This window comes from Sphaeramia orbicularis, chromosome 21 (genome assembly GCF_902148855.1).
Source record: "Sphaeramia orbicularis chromosome 21, fSphaOr1.1, whole genome shotgun sequence".
Taxonomy (NCBI): Eukaryota; Metazoa; Chordata; class Actinopteri; order Kurtiformes; family Apogonidae; genus Sphaeramia; species Sphaeramia orbicularis.
Window position 1 is genome coordinate 49,158,017 of NC_043977.1, and position 16,343 is coordinate 49,174,359.

A 16,343-nucleotide genomic window follows, 5' to 3' on the forward strand; every position below is an offset into this window, starting at 1 on the left:
CATGAGACAAACCTAAACGTCATATTAGATGGGACACTACTATGTATGAAGTGCACAGAGTCAATGTTAGAGCGAGGCTTTGACAAACCTCGGATGAATTTGAAACAGCACTATATAAACAAGATAGAAGTTCGTTGGATATCAGTCTAAGAGGGGTTCAGATGATAAAGCTAAACACAGCTTTGATTACTTTTGAATTTTTATGACACAATAAGTTGAATATATTTCAGATCTGATTAAAGTAATAATGACTTAACCTGGGACAGGAACAACTTTGTTTTAGGTTTTCAGATCTGACCTGTGCTCAGTTAAAAGTATCCTACACCTATTAAATGTACCTACTGTGATCTGAATCAACCTGTTCCTAATATTCACACATTAGTAACGCTTAAACTAGTGCTGTCAAACAATAATTTTTTTAAACTCAGATTAACCGCAAAGTTGGTATGAATTAATTTCGATTAATCACGATTAAATATCATTTATTTTTAATCTATATTAATCATGTTTCATTTTGCATGAGCAAACAGACTCAAGAAAGAGGGGAATATATATGCACTTAACATGTTTGTCACAAGCTGGGCGACATATTAGCTGAAGAACTAGCAAAATGCCAGACTAACGTATTCTTCGCATTAATGTGGTATTTTAAGGTGGAAGTGCTTCAGTGAAAAGAAAAGTCCTTCCTGCAGAATGTGCATATTACTTTGTCAGTCGACTGTTCCGTCTTGCTTATTTTTGTGCTCAAATTTCCAACCGAGAGGACCAATGTTCTGTTTAGCGTCTTCCAACTTTGTGGGTTGGTTCTGTTGCCTGTCACTACCGGATCAACGGCCCATTTGCGCATGTGCAACGCTAACTCTACTTGGACAAACTGCCCCAAATGCGTTGGCAGAGACGTTCAGAGTCATTCTGCACTGCAGATGGGTTAATTGCATTAAAACTTTTAATCAGATTAATCATGATGATGGATTAATACATGTTAACATGTTAATTTTGACAGCCCTAATTAAAACACATTTCTACACTTGCATTTTCATGTGCATATTTCCTGCAAACTTTCCTCAAAACTAAAATTTGCTTTACATGAGGATGGAAACGTGCCAACTGTGTACTATGTATGAACTCACCCAATCAACAATGAGAATTTTACTGACGCTGAGTTTCTGCTGCAGGAGCTTGGCTGCAATGGCCACTGAGTTGAAGTAGCAGAAACCCCTGAAAATGGATAGAAATACAAGTAAAACATTTACTGGTAACATACAGACACAATCAGCTCCATTTTCTACATTTTACCATGAAGTGTACAATGTGTGAAAAGATGCAGCACAAGAATTAGGCTGTCTGGACTGAAGAGAGTGAAGAGGAAACAGAGAAACAGAGCAGGAGCTAAAGGGAGTTAACATTATCCAGAGCACGCAGGATGTCATTCCAACTCCAACTGACTTACATAGGTGTGCTCTCCTCTGCATGGTGTCCAGGTGGTCGTACGACAGCAAAACCATTCTATCAAGGAAAGAACAAATCAATCAGGCACAGGCACAGTACGCCGAGCACAGTTACATAAATGCACATGGTCATCCTCTTACCACCTTAAATTACAGACAATTAATTGCATGTTAATGCTGGAGTAAGGCCTTATGTGGTAGCCAGCATGAAGAAGATTAATGTAATGCTGGGGTAATATCTGTTAATAAAGACGATAAGTAATACCAAAATAATAACCCAGTAAAAGAGGCTACAGCTAAATAACATAAGACTGAAATTGTCTGACAATAATGGGACAAAAAATAACAGGTAATAAATAATGAACAGTAACAAAACTGCTTAGGAACAGCACAAAGATACTTTACCCCCAAATCTTAAAAAGAATCTATAGCCCATTACTGATTTCATCTTCATATCCACATATGCTGTATAAGGCAGCCTGTTTTAACAGGGTCTTAAATCCATCTGAGACTGTTGTCTCTTAGCTCATCTCCTGGACAGGAGGAGATGAGTGTAGCTGACTCAGCATCGTTAGTCCAGCTTGAATCACTCTACATAAGACTGAATATGTGCCTCATGAACATGAATATGTACCCCCTCACCCCCTAGTCATCAGTTTTACTGTGTATACATACTAACCCTATCCTATTCCTAACCCTCTAATCCTGGATGCAGGCCTCTATGCTGTAAACCTGTCAGGTACAAAAGGTTCTTAGTCCAAGTTAAAGACTAAATAAAAAGATAGATGAACTGATGCTGTTTCATAAAACTATAGAAAAGTGAAGCCAAAATGTAACGCTATAGGAGGCATGGTGTACAGCAGCAGAAATTCAGACCTTAACAGTGATCATAATTACAGTTTTCAATCACATTTTAACCCTCCTCATCAACATCTAGTAAATAGAGTCTAGTTTACTGTTAGACCATCTGAATTACAACATGCTGAGATATAACTATGAAATATTTGGCCAAGGACTTCAAACAACTATTTTGCACTGAAATTTTAAAAATTTTACTTTAAAGTTTAATACAAGGTTTAGGGTTAAATACAACAGCGTGTGTCTGCACATCTGTGTCTGTATGTCTGGTAGATTTATAGCTTTGTGTGCAGTTCAGAGACATTAGTGAAGGTGGAATTTGGTCATTCAGTTGTGAAGGAATCCTCTAAGTACATGTGCATGTATGTTATGTGTGCAAGTGTATGTACTGTACATGAGCATATGCACAACATATTTGTGTTAAGATCAGGTTAAGCTGAGGGCAAGTCAATATGTGAACTTTAACCCCAGATGAATCCACGCCATATTATTCCCATTAGATTAGTGGTGCTCCTCCTGCAGCGTACAATCTGTGTGAATGTCTTTTAAAGCTCCAATATGACCAATCACACAGTGTACTATCTAGAAACATACACCAGTTTTTCCTTCATAGTAATCATGGCTACATGTGAAGGAGCTTGGCAGTCCCAGGCTGAGTCCATGCAAGTATTAGCATGGTGTGCTACTGTCTCTGAGGAATGTCATCAGTCTATGGTATGTTGGTGCTAAACTAACACTAAGTGCGCCGGCTGCTCTGCATGTGGCTGTGCTGTAATGCTAATAAAACAGGTCTGGTGGCATTGACTGTTAGCGCTGGCACAGCCTGTGTATGAGGTCTCCCCGCTGGGTTCAAACACTAAACATCCACTTCCACAGACACAGGAAGGCTGGCTGGTGGCACAGCATGAGGAGAGCTGAGCCAAGTGTCTGGGAGGTGCTTAGGGAAACTCTGAATGGTGGCTTCTAGGAGGGAGGGGGGGAATGGTGCTCTTTCCTGCAGAACAGGAGGCTCATCCATCTTCAGCCCTGTGCACACCTGGCATTGAACAATCAGTATGTGTGTGTCCACACACCAGTACCATTCTGTTTTAAGAAGCAGAACTCCAGGGTTATGTTTTAATACGAAAAGACAGAAACAGAGTGAAACTGTGGCTATTGTCATAGTTTTATCAGTATCTGCACATTTTTCTCTGATCATACCCTTTTCACATGATTCTTTTTACAGGTTAGGAAGATGTGGCCCTTAATGACCAGCTTTTATTCAACCTGATACTGAATTACAGGTGATTTTTTTCCCTTGATGGCTCTGTTAGCAGCAGATATGCAGGTAACTTCTGCTTTTTATCATGCATTGTTTACCATTCATTAATAATTAATTGCTATTAACATGTAATACATTTAGTATTGCTAGATTATAATAGCTTATTATAATATGAATAGATAATTATAACATGAATGAGCTGAATGATTAGTTGATGTATATGACACAAGATCACAGCTAAACATTAACATGTAGTGAAGATGCCAAGCTGCGAATGCTGTGAGTAATTTACAACAGAGTTCAAAAAATGGTAACATAAAAGCAAACTCCAGGGGCATATGCCCCCAGCCTACTTTTAGGCAGTGATATGGATATGCTTCGCGGTGGATTCCAACTGACCTTGAGTTCTCCTGATGCTACTTTGAAGACGAGCTCAGCTACAGAGCCCACAGCCAGACGAGCTGCAGTGGTTGAATGTACTTCATTCCATATGGTGTCGCTATCCACCTGCCAACACATACACAGTTATGGGATCATTGTGTTGTTAAAGAGAGGTGAAACATTAGAAGGTGTATTTACAGACCCTACGGACATTTGAGTTAATTTAGTGTGTGTCACTGTGTGTCTTAGTTAAATAGTTTAAATATACAGGGTGTCTATAAAGTCTCTTTACAAAATAAAAAATTAGAACAGAAGCAACTGATGAATCATGTTCATCAGATTTGTTCTATGTACTCAGGGGTTATCACAGTTCTCAATCACATTGTGGGATCATGTGCAATCCAATCATTGGTCTATTATTCTTCAATGAGAGATCAATTACTGCAAATGCTGACCATGACCTTTTGACTGAATATGTGGCATCACAACTGAACAACTTTTGACCAACCATCATTTTCAGGGTAGATGTTGCACCACCGCATTGGAGACTGCATGTTGGTGGGTTCCTAAATCAAACATTTCCAGACTGGTGGAGTGGAAGGGATGGCCCATTCCCTGGCCACCTCGTTCACCAAATATCAATCCCCTGGATTTCTTTCTATGGGGGTAAGTAAAAGATATTGTGTATGGAACAAAGATCAATGACCTGAAGCAAAAGATCTCTGAGGAGGCTATGCAACAGCCAACATGGCAACAAATCCACTACTGTCTTGATAGGCTTCATACAACTAACGATTCCCATATAAAGGTGTATTAAATAAGGCAATAAAACCCTTCAATATCTACTTTTCATTTTGTAATAATTTCCACAGATTTGTCAAGGGATGTACCGATACCACTTTTTTCCAGACCGAGTACAAGTACAAGTACTTACATTTGAGTACTTGCCAATACCGAGTACCGATACGAATACTTAATAATCCCATTCCAGCTCTTAGTTCCTTTTGTAAATGTGCTTTATTGTCATTGTCATTAGTCTGACTGTAACAAGGTGCTGCCACTGGCATTTAATGTGTTGGAATGAGTGTTTCTCAATTAATCCACCGGGGGGGCACTCTTAATTAACCATACTTGACAAATACCACGAAGAAGAGTGAAGTTTTTTGAGAAGAAGAAAGTCAGCAATAACAAACATGGAGACGACAGAGGTAATACTAATGTGATACTAATGTTGCAGCGTTTTCACTGGTAAGGTTTAAAAGCTTTGCTTCGGGAGGTAGAGAAAAGAGAAATGAGCATTAAGTTTTGTTTTCACTTACGCTGGCGGCACGGTCCGCACCGCTCCCTACCCCCATAGTATTATAAGTAGGACGGACACCGGCCCAGCCCTGGGTAGTTGCCAAAATCAGTCAGTAGTTTTTCACTAACTCACACAGTCGCTCTTTGAACAGATCCTCTATCTCCACAGTTCCTGCTGGTATTCTCTGTCAGGGTACGCATCCGCCAGCACCTGGAAAACGGATGGAATGTACGCAGAGGACGGACAGTCCGTCAGTATCCATCTGTGTCTTTAACGTTACTTGCAGTCAGCGTTACTTTTGTCACCATCATTTATTTTGAAAAATCTCCACACTCTTCACACTCCCCACACATTATTCCACCGCCGCGTACCTGCTGCACTGAACTGTGAATGTCACACGGCCGTAAGTGGTATCGGTACACACACTGAGTATCGGAGCCGATGCCCGATACTGGTATCAGATCGGTGCATCCCTAGATTTGTCTATTTATTTGTTTTTGTACTACATTTGTTAAACTGTAAACAGACTTCACAGACACCCTATATAATGACAGCTGTGTTCAGTCATTTCAGATCTTTGTCTTAGCACATTAATCATAGAAATGTGTAGCTATGGCATTTAGTGCTCACAGTTTATTATCTTGGGGTTGAAGTCAACCTATATGAACAAAAGTATTGGGACACATTCAATTCTGCAATTTCATTGCTAACAGGGAGTGAGGCTTCAACACCATGATGTCACATTGTCATCTATGAAACGTGAGAGTTTTTTGTCATATAAACTTGCCATCGTAATGTAGTGACTTAATATCTCAAGAATATATTTTCATTATTACTTTTAATTAATTGAGCAACAACCATCATTTTGAGATGCAAAGTCACATTTGTTTTTTCTGTCAAAAGAACAAAAATGGGCTTCAATGATCAGTTTGCAAAAGAATGAATATGTACAATGCTGTTTGCATATCAATATATGAATAAAGTCCACATCAATTAAATTATGGTATGATGAGTTCAACTACAAAAGAAAAAGAAAGTCAACATTTACAGTCCTGGGTTCTTAATTCTAAAGAATCACAACTGATGGTTTACTACTTACTATAGGGCACAATTAAATCTCCCAAAACTTAGAAGTAATAGACTTTCTCCTCAAGGTGTTTTTTCCATAGGGTGAAAATAACATGTCTGGATGTATTATATAGGCCTATTACACTGTGTATACTGGAAGTGTTTGTGTTTGAGTATGTTAAGACATGGGGCGACCATTCAGTGGTCAAACCTGATTAATGCTGAAGCATGAGCAGCACTCGGACACGACCACAACAGTGCGTTCACACATGTACACAAGCCAAACAGACCACGATATCATATGTGATTGATTGTAAGCAGAGCTGTGAGTAGGATAATATACACAGTGTCCATCAGGCAGATGGAGATCATGATAAACACAGAAGGAGAAGCTGGCAGATGAAAAGAAGAAAGGCAAGGTCTGTGTGTCAGAGCGTTTCAACTGTACACATCTGCAGGCGTTCTCATGCCAGAGGTCTACAGAGGCTTTTCTGAGGTATTTTTTGAATATGTTAACCTGCCCTTTACCCGCTAGCCTATTTCATCCTCTCTCACAGCCTTTCAGCCAGTCACCGGTCGCCGGCTACGTTAACCCATTAATCACCGGTGATTGAGTCGGTTAAACAGCTCTGGGCCTTTTCAGACAGATAAGGCCTCCTCCCTCCTGTCTATGGTGATGGCAGAGATCAATGCTGAAGGAAAAAGTGCAATAAAAACATCCACAGAAAAGGACTCTTTTTAAGTCAGGCCAAGAAAGACTTTATCACGAAACAGAACTGTGGCGCCTTTGACACAAAAAGAAGAGTGAGGAGGAATACCAATTAATGTTGTAATACTCAATACTAGTCTTGGTCAAAACGAGTTTCAAGACCAGGTTTTAGTGGACAGTGGTTGTCTGTAAGCTAAGTCTGACAGATCCATCAGGCCCCATTACATTTAAAACACAACAGAATGTCACAAATGAAGCATTAAAGTTCATATGGACCCTTGAATGACGTTAATAAATTTTGGTGGTCAAAGGTCAAGATCACTGTGACATCATGTCTGTCCATTCTCATGGACACCAACGTTCACTCAAAGATGTCCAAACCATATTCAGAGGTCAAAGGTCGAGGTCATTAAAAACTGAACATTTTGTTCATAACTGCTAGTGAAGTTGATAACTGCATGGACAGATTATTGAACCAGTCACCCATCAGGTCCACCCAATTCTGATCCCCTCCCTGTTACGACCAATGAAATAAACTACAGGATGGTAATACTACACATAGACCACTTCGACTGTGACACCTTTCAATTAATAGATAATATTTGGGGGGGGGGGGGGGGGGGGCACTGATCAGCCTTGGCGGAGGTCTGCGCTCTCCGAGTGCTTGTCTAGTTTTCACTTGGTCTTGTCTTGGCCTCAGTTAAAAAGGGCTCAGGATTTGATTTCAAGTCCTCAACAGTTGGAATATTACTCAACTAGCAGTGCATTTTCCAGTTTCTTTGTTAACATTATTACAGTGCATTATTTCCAATGTAAAATGCTTGGAGAAGAGGTTGAGTCTGTCTGGAAGAGATACTGGCCAAATCTAGTGTAATAAAATGTGGCAACCTAAACCACAAAGAGATCATCTGTACCATTAGTGTGAAAACACAAAGCAGAGTGCAAATTCTGTAATTCTGCTAACTGAGACAGCTGAGATCATGTCAGGGTTAAACTGGGACTAAAGAGCCATAAAACAAAGGTAAATGCTAGTTAACTGGAAAAAACACCAGTAATCTGCCTCTACACAAAAAGTCTTTATTAATCTCTTCACCCCTCACCCATATTTTTTCATTTAATTTCATTTATTCAGATCCCCATTAGCAACTGAATCATCAGTTGCTATTCTTCCTGGGGTCTCCTCTACATTACATTACAATTTTAATTATTTACATTAATCTTACACCATTCACGCCCACACACACACACACGCACACACACAAACGGGATATATACAACAGCGCAACACAATAAAAATAAATAAACAAAATAAGTACTATACATTTGTACTTATTCACCAAACAATAGCTGTCTGATACAAATAAACAAACAAAATAAGTAAAATGCATTTGTACTCCATCAACCAATAGCTGTCTGATATAAATCATAATTCATCTTTCAATATTATCAGTACTCTTTCCATTTCATGCCTGCTGTGTAAACAAGAAAAGTTATAATTTCTTTTGAAAACATTTTCTGTTATTTTCCAACAACAGAAACTCTGGCTATCCATTCCATGCAACCATGGCCCGATAAAAAACAATTTGCTGTAACTGATTTGTTAGAGCACACCGTGTTTCACTGGTTTGTCTTGTACAATAATTATGTTGATCAGCAAAAAATTAAGTAAGTAAGTAAAGTAAATTTTATTTATAGAGCACTTTTCACAGACAGAGTCACAAAGTGCTTTATCAATTCAAATCAGAATCAAATTAAGTTTACAGAGACCCAACAGAATCCTTCAGGGGCAAACACTTGTGATTGGTGACAGTGGCGAGGAAAAACTTCCCTTTAACGGGCAGAAACCTCGAGCAGACCCAGACTCCTGAAGGATGGCTGTCTGCCTTGACCAGTTGGGGTTAAAGAGAGAGAGAGAGAGTAAAGGAGGAGAAAAGAGAGAGCGATAGAGATATAGAGAGACTGGGGGGGGGATGACACATGGAGTACGTTATGATGAATACATAGAGTGTAATCAGTCTGTGGTGGTCCTGGGTCAGGTGGGAGACTAAAAAGCCTTTTTGAACAGGAGGGTTTTGAGGTGTTTCTTAAAGCTCTCTACAGAGTCCATGGACCGTAGGTGTAGAGGCAGGTCATTCCATAGACGTGGTGCCACAGCTTTAAAAGACCTGTCACCGCGTGTGCTAAAACAGGTCCGTGGAACCATCAGCAGGTACTGTCCTGAAGACCTCAAGCTACGAGTCGAGCTGTAGGGCTGGATCAGGGAAGCAATGTATGCAGGGGCCTGGCCATGTAGGGCCCGGAGAGTTAGCACAAGAATTTTGAAATGAAGACGATATAGAACAGGGAGCCAGTGGAGAGATTTAAGGATGGGAGTGATGTGGGTTCTCCTGTTTGTGCGGGTCAGGAGCCTGGCAGCAGAGTTCTGGACAAACTGTAGACGGGCCAGCTCCTTCTTGTTTAAGCATGTAAACAGGCTGTTGCAGTAGTCTAAGCGAGAAGATACGAAAGCGTGAACGATCATCTCGAGCTCATTTGTGGACACCATAGATCTGAGTTTGGAGATGTTGCGTAGGTGGAAGAAACAGTTTTTGACTAGGTGTTTGGAGTAGAATTCTAAAGACATGTCCTGGTCAAAGATGACACCCAGATTCCTCAGTTTTGTCTTTACCGAGGAACTCAGGTCTCCAAGGTGATGTTTGATCCCTGGGATTGCACTATCCGGGGCAATGATGAGGGTCTCAGTTTTGCTGGAGTTCAGCTGGAGGCTGTTATCATTTAGCCACTGCTTCAGCTCTGACAAGCAGTTGATTAAGGAACTCAGTTTGTGGGGCTCAGAGGAGTTAAAGGAGCAGTATATCTGGATGTCATCCGCGAATAGATGATAGGAGACATCACTGTACTGTCGGATAATGTGGCCAAGTGGGAGGACATAGAGTAAGAATAGGACTGGTCCCAGGACAGAGCCTTGGGGCACACCACACAGTAGATCCGCTGAGTCAGATTGGAAGTTGTTTATTGACACAGTGAAGCTTCTGCCGGTCAGGTAAGAGGAGAACCAGTCTAGCACATGACCTGACATCCCTACCAGGTCCCTCAGTCTCTCAATCATTATGGTATGGTCCACTGTGTCAAAGGCCGAGGAGAGATCTAGCAGGACCAAGACCGTGGATTTCCCGGAGTCAGCCGCCATCAGGATGTCACTAGACACTTTTAATAGTGCGGTTTCTGTTGAGTGGCGTTGTCTAAACCCAGACTGAAAAGTGTCATAGATCTGGTGTGTCTCCAGAAAAGCTGTAAGTTGTTTAGACACTGCTTTCTCAAGGATTTTGGCCAATAGGGGGAGCTTTGAAATGGGCCTGTAGCTTTTGAAGTCTGTGGGGTCCAGTGTGGTTTTCTTTAGTTTAGGTTCTATGATGGCCTGTTTGAAGGAGCTGGGAAACAAACCAGTTGTGAGCGACAGGTTAAAAAACTTTATGACCCATGGTCCAATAGTGTCAAAGACACCGACAAGGAGCTTATGGGGGAGGATGTCTGCAGAGTTGGAGGAGGGTTTCGTTTTGGATAAAAGTGCTGAGATGTCCTCCAGTGTCACAGGGTCGAAAGAGGACCAGGTTTGCAGAGGGGGATCAGATAGGGTCAGACGGCCAGAGGGTGGTGGGATATTGTGTTTAATATCCCTGATCTTGTCTGTGAAGAAGTTTAGGAAGTCATTGCTGTCAGCTTTACAGAGCACAGGGGCAGCAGGGACAGCAGGGGACACAATGGACTGGATTGTGTCAAAGATTACTTTGGGGTTTTTCTTGTTTGTGGCTATAAGTTTGTGGAAGTAGCTGGATCTTGCCTCCTTAATCATTTTATTTAATGAGGTTATGAAATCTTTAAGATGTAACCTGTGTACTTCCAACTGGGTTGATTTCCAAAGACGCTCAGTTTTGCGACAAGTTCTCCTTAGGTTTAAGATGTTTTCATTTATCCAGGGACAAGACCACTTACGAGTGACATTAGTTTTCACGGGAGCCACCTGGTCAAGAATAGAGCTGCAGTGTGTGGCAAAGCACTGGATAAACTCATCAACATCGGGACACTCATTAAGAAGACTAGGGTTAAACAGGGCACGGAAATCCTGGGCTGTGGACTCTGTAATGATCCTCCTCTTGGCCCTTCTAGGTGCAGGCTTGGGCTCAAGAGGCACACATAAGTCAAAAAACACACCACAATGATCACTCAAGTGGACATCCTCAACACACACATTTGTGACGTGTAAGCCCAATGAGAAAACCAGGTCCAGGGTATGTCCTTTCTTGTGGGTGGGGCCAGATACATGTTGTTTGAGGTTAAAAGTGTCAGTCATGGCTAAAAGTTCCATTGCTGGGCTGGATGAATTGTTATCGATGTGCAGATTGAAATCCCCAAGAATTAAAACCTTCTCCAGTTTTATTATTGATGTTAGGAAATCACTGAAATCGCTTAAGAAGGCACCAGCAGGGCCAGGGGGACGGTAGATTAAGAAACAGTAAAACACACTGGACGAGCCAATCTTGATCATTTGTGACTCAAATGAGGGAAAGTCATCGGTGCTCATCCCTCTGCATATGTATTTGTCTTGGTGCACTACAGCAAGGCCACCGCCCCGGCGACAGGGGCGGGGCTGACCAACAGCAGAGCAGCCAGGAGGGCACAGTTCATTTAAATGAATGAACTCCCCATCCCTTTGCCACGTCTCCGTCAGGAATAATGCATCCAAGTTCCTGTTGGTAAAAAGCTCATTTAGGGAGAAGGATTTATTGGCAATGGAACGTGCATTTAGTAATCCAAACCGGCTAGGTGGTGGTGACATCATGGTGTTCGTGTCCGCTGTGTGTAATGGGATTTGTGTCAACCACCTACGGTGCCTTTTAGCAGAGTGAAACCCCATACGAGACCTGGATATGACAGGAATGGGGAAGAGCAAGGCAGAGGTGTGGCTGCTGGAGATGGGGAAGGAGAAGAGGAATTCACTGAGGTGGTTAGTTGACAGGTGGACAGTGAGGGCCTGGGAGAGGAGGAGAGATCAGTTGGGGTGTTGTTTATTCTCACTACAGATTTTATAGGAGACTCTGAACGTGGTGATATTAGATGTGACCAGCAGGGGGAGCAGGTGACTGCAGCAGAAGAGGGAGGGCATAGTCACATTGGTGTGGGTGTGGTTTTGGTCAGGACAGCGTGTTGGATGTTTTGAGCCAAGACCCTGCTGCCTAGTCTAGAGGGGTGGACACCATCGGACTTGTAGAAGGAGGGGCGGTTCCAGAACAGATTAAAGTTATCAATAAAACTGAAGCCGTTCAGAGCAGAGGCGGACTGGAGCCAGGTGTTCAGGCTGAGGAGGCAGCTGAAACGGCCCACACCACGGGCAAAGGAGGGGAGGGGCCCGGAAATGAAAACAGCCTTCCCGGATCCTTTCAGTTTATCAAAGAGGTTTTTAAAATGAACCTTTGTCACTTCGGACTGTTGAAGAGAAGTGTCATTGAAGCCCACGTGAACTATGATCCGGGTAACGGTGGACGGCAGTGAGAGCAGCAGCTGAGGCAGTTCATGGAGGATGGAGGTGACGGTGGAACCAGGAAAACACCTGGTTATGGCGTTAAAGAAACGGACGTGACGGATGATGGAGTCCCCGAGGATAGCGGTGGTCGGAGGGAAAAGTGGTCGAGGAGACGGTGTTGAAGGTGAAGGGTTCCTGGTCTCTCTAGGTAGACATTCCACGGGTGGACCGTCGGAGTGACGGCGGACGGCCTCTCGGAGGAGGCGGCGCCGGGCAGAGGAGCGGACCGAGGAGCGGGGACCCTTGTTCGACGGCTTCACAGGAGGACCGGCTTTAGGACCGTCGCCGGTAATCAGCTCGGTGGCAGCCACGGAGTCAGCAGGAGCCGGTTCCGGGACAGAGCCAGGTGGGATGGGGGGCACATCAGCCCTGGCGGGGGGAGGAGCCGGAGCGTTCTCCACGGACAGGACGGCGAAGCGGTTTGATGTGTTGATGCTCGGCGGTGGTGAGTCTTTGCTCGTGTTCTTTTTGCGGCCACGAATCACCACTTCAGACCAGGGTGTAGAACACGGGGGGCGAGAACAGGCAGAGGAAGGATCCCATAACACCGTATCATCACAGGAGGCTTTGGGCTTCTCTGCGCTTTTCAGGAACAGACTGGACAGTGTGGGAAGGCGGCTGGAGAAACCACAGAGCTGGGCATTTTTCTCCGCGAGTTCTGCGGAGAGGCGCAGTATTTCCTCTTTGAGATCCGCGATAGTTTGGTAAGCCTTTACCAGGGTTTTGTTTGCTTGGACGAGAGGACTATCTCCAGCTGATGAGGATGACGCCATGGTGGAAGCAGCGAGATACCGGGCAGAGCGCGGGAAGCGGTGGGTGACAACCAGAGGTAAGGATCCACTGACAATACTGACCTGTCCTGATGGAGGTTTGGATTGATAGCGTCAAGTTAAAAAGACACGGTTAAGAGGTTGGGTTCAAGTGAGTAAGCGTTGAAAGGCAAGAAATAAGTAGTTAAAGGGCTGGATTTCTGAGAGTAGATCCGCTGGCGGTTTGACAGACGCCACGCATGCGCGGAAGACGCATTACAGTTTTCTGTGAATAATTTCTGGAGTTTGTGTTGCTATAATGTTACGAATAAATGATAATAAGAAATACTTCAATCTAGATTTTACAGTTAACCATGTCAAACTGTTGTGCATTGTGGTTATATTAGTTCTGTATGGGCAACCCAAAACCATTTGTGCCACTTTGTTCTGTGTGACTTGCAATTTGTGTAAATTATTTTCATTAGTATTTGACCAAACAACAGAGGCACAATCCATATGAGATAATACTAATGACTGAACTAATACCTTAGTCAACCATTGGGGAATAAATTTCTTACAGTGTCTAATTATTCCTATACTCCGACCCATTTTTTGCAACATATTATTTATTTAGCCATTCCACAACAGTATGCCATCCACAGTTACACCCAATAAATTAGCTTCATCTACTTGTTAAATCACATTTTCTCCTACAGTTAAGAGCAACGTTGGTGACATCCTAAGAAAATATCTTGCAAATATCTTAATACCTGCATTAATAAGTAATTTATTGTCTATAATCCATTGTGTACCTAAGTCCAGCTCCTTATTTAAGATGGTATTAAGTTGACCTACATTTTTTGCTGATAAATATAATGTTGTGTCATCTGCATACATTGCCATGGTTGCATGTTTAGTTACCAGTGGAAAATCATTTCTGAAAACTGAAAATAAAAGGGGTCCTAAACAACTACCCTGGGGCACCCCACAACTCATCTTTTCAACCTCTGAGTAGCTACCATTAAAGTAGACTGTGTACTCACGATTACTGAGATAGCTTTCAATCCATTTAACAGCACATGGTTTAAATCCATAACAAACTAACTTTTTTAACAGAATATTATGGTCTAGAACATCAAAGGCCACACTTAGGTCTAAGAATACTGCACCAACCAGTTCTTATTATCAATCTCCTGTAGCCAGTGATCAGTAATCTGAGTAAGTGCTGTAGTTGTGGAGTGACCCGTTTTGTAAGCATGTTGATATATTGTGTTTAACCCATTTACTTCAAAATACTCTTGTATTTGATCACATATAACTTTTTTCATAACTTTGCTTACTGCTGGTAACAAACTTATTGGTCTGCTATTTTGGCCTGAAAACTGTTCTGTATTATTTTTAATTAAAGGTATAATTTTTGCTCTTTTCCATTGAGAAGGAAACACACCAGCCGATAAACTCAAATTGATTGTATGAGAAATAGGCAAGGAAATAAAATCTGCCACCATCTTCAACTATTTAATTTCCAGGTTGTCTATTCCACAGGGTTTGTCTTTACTTGCTTGCAGTATTTTTTTCACACTGTCCTCAGTTACAATGTCAAATTTGAATGTACATTCTTTTGTTGTCATTATACTATTTGTTATCAATTCATATGAAATATTTTTATCTTGTCCCAACTCCATGGCTTGTCTAATTTTTTGTATTTTGTTGTTAAAAAACTTGCTCAAATAGCTGGCAATCTCTTTTGGTTTAATAAGGCAAATCCCATCAGCCTCTAAAGATGTTGTATTTCATTTTGTTTTTCTTCCCATTAATTCATTCAGTGTACTCCATACCTTTGCATTATCCATTCCAGCGTCTTTAATTTTATTTTGATAATACATTTGTTTTTTTACATTTATTAATTTTAGTCACATGATATCTTAATTTCTGATAATTATTCCACTGAGCAACATCATTGTATTTAATTGCATCCACTTTGCCTCGATTCCCTTGCCTCATATATTCTTTGAGCTCTTGATCCAGCCATGGAGTTGAGACATTTCTTAGTTTGTTTTCTTATCGGAGTGTGCTTGTCTATTACCCAAGTTATCAAGTTGTCGAAGATGGCCACAGCTCTACCTGGATTCTGCTGCTGTGTAACCTCTGACCAATAAATAGTCCTTATCTCTTCTACAAAATAATGCTCTTTGAACTTTTTAAATGTCCTTTTACAAATAAAATTCTGACCTGATTTAGACACTTTTGTAATTCTTTTAACTGCTATTAAATTACGGTTGCTGCAGCCAACTGCAATAGAAACTGCCTCTGAACATAAGTCTATTGCATTTGTAAAAATTAAATCAATAAGAGTTGCTGAGTATGTACCATCAGCTTTAAAACTTACTCTTGTATATTTTTTAACTATTTGAGACAGATTACAAGTAATGGCTAACGAAAGCAATTTACTCTTTAATACACAACCTGCAGACTTCCAGTCTATATTAAAATCTCCTAAAAAGTACATTGCATTTCCTATTTCACATGCTTTATCCAGCATTTCACATATTTGATCCAGGGACATTACAGTAGCATTTGGTGGTCTGTAGCAACATCCAAGAAGGACAGGCCTTACATAAGGTAACTGTAACTGTAGCCATATTACTTCAACTCCTGCTACAGCAAGATCTCTTCTAACTTTAACTGGAATATGGTTTTGAACATAACAAGCTACTCCCCCTCCATGTAAGTTTCTGTCCTGCCTGCAAAAATTATATCCATCTATATTCAACACAGGACTGTTAATTGTTAAATCTAAGCGCGTTTCTCATATGGCTAATATCTGTACATTATGATTCTGTAATATGTCTGAGATGTCATTTATTTTAGTCCTTAAACTGCAAATATTCAGATGAGCTATTTTAAACCCCCCTTTATGTGCCAAGAAATTATCTTTAACCATCAGACACTTGTTTAACCACCATAATACTTTTATCTTTCATATTA

General features: G+C 41.5%; 1 protein-coding gene across 3 annotated transcripts in view; it reads right to left on the reverse strand.

Moving 5' to 3' along the window:
• Window positions 1-16,343, reverse strand: part of hdac4 (histone deacetylase 4) — a 244,530-nt gene that overhangs the window by 25,357 nt on the left and 202,830 nt on the right. For all 3 annotated transcript variants that reach the window (XM_030124416.1, XM_030124414.1, XM_030124417.1), the window contains 3 exons: window positions 3,967-4,074; window positions 1,451-1,506; window positions 1,131-1,218 (listed from right to left, as the gene is read on the reverse strand). In XM_030124416.1, coding sequence (XP_029980276.1) covers window positions 1,131-1,218; window positions 1,451-1,506; window positions 3,967-4,074 — 252 coding nt within the window. The remainder of the gene's footprint in view (window positions 1-1,130; window positions 1,219-1,450; window positions 1,507-3,966; window positions 4,075-16,343) is intronic.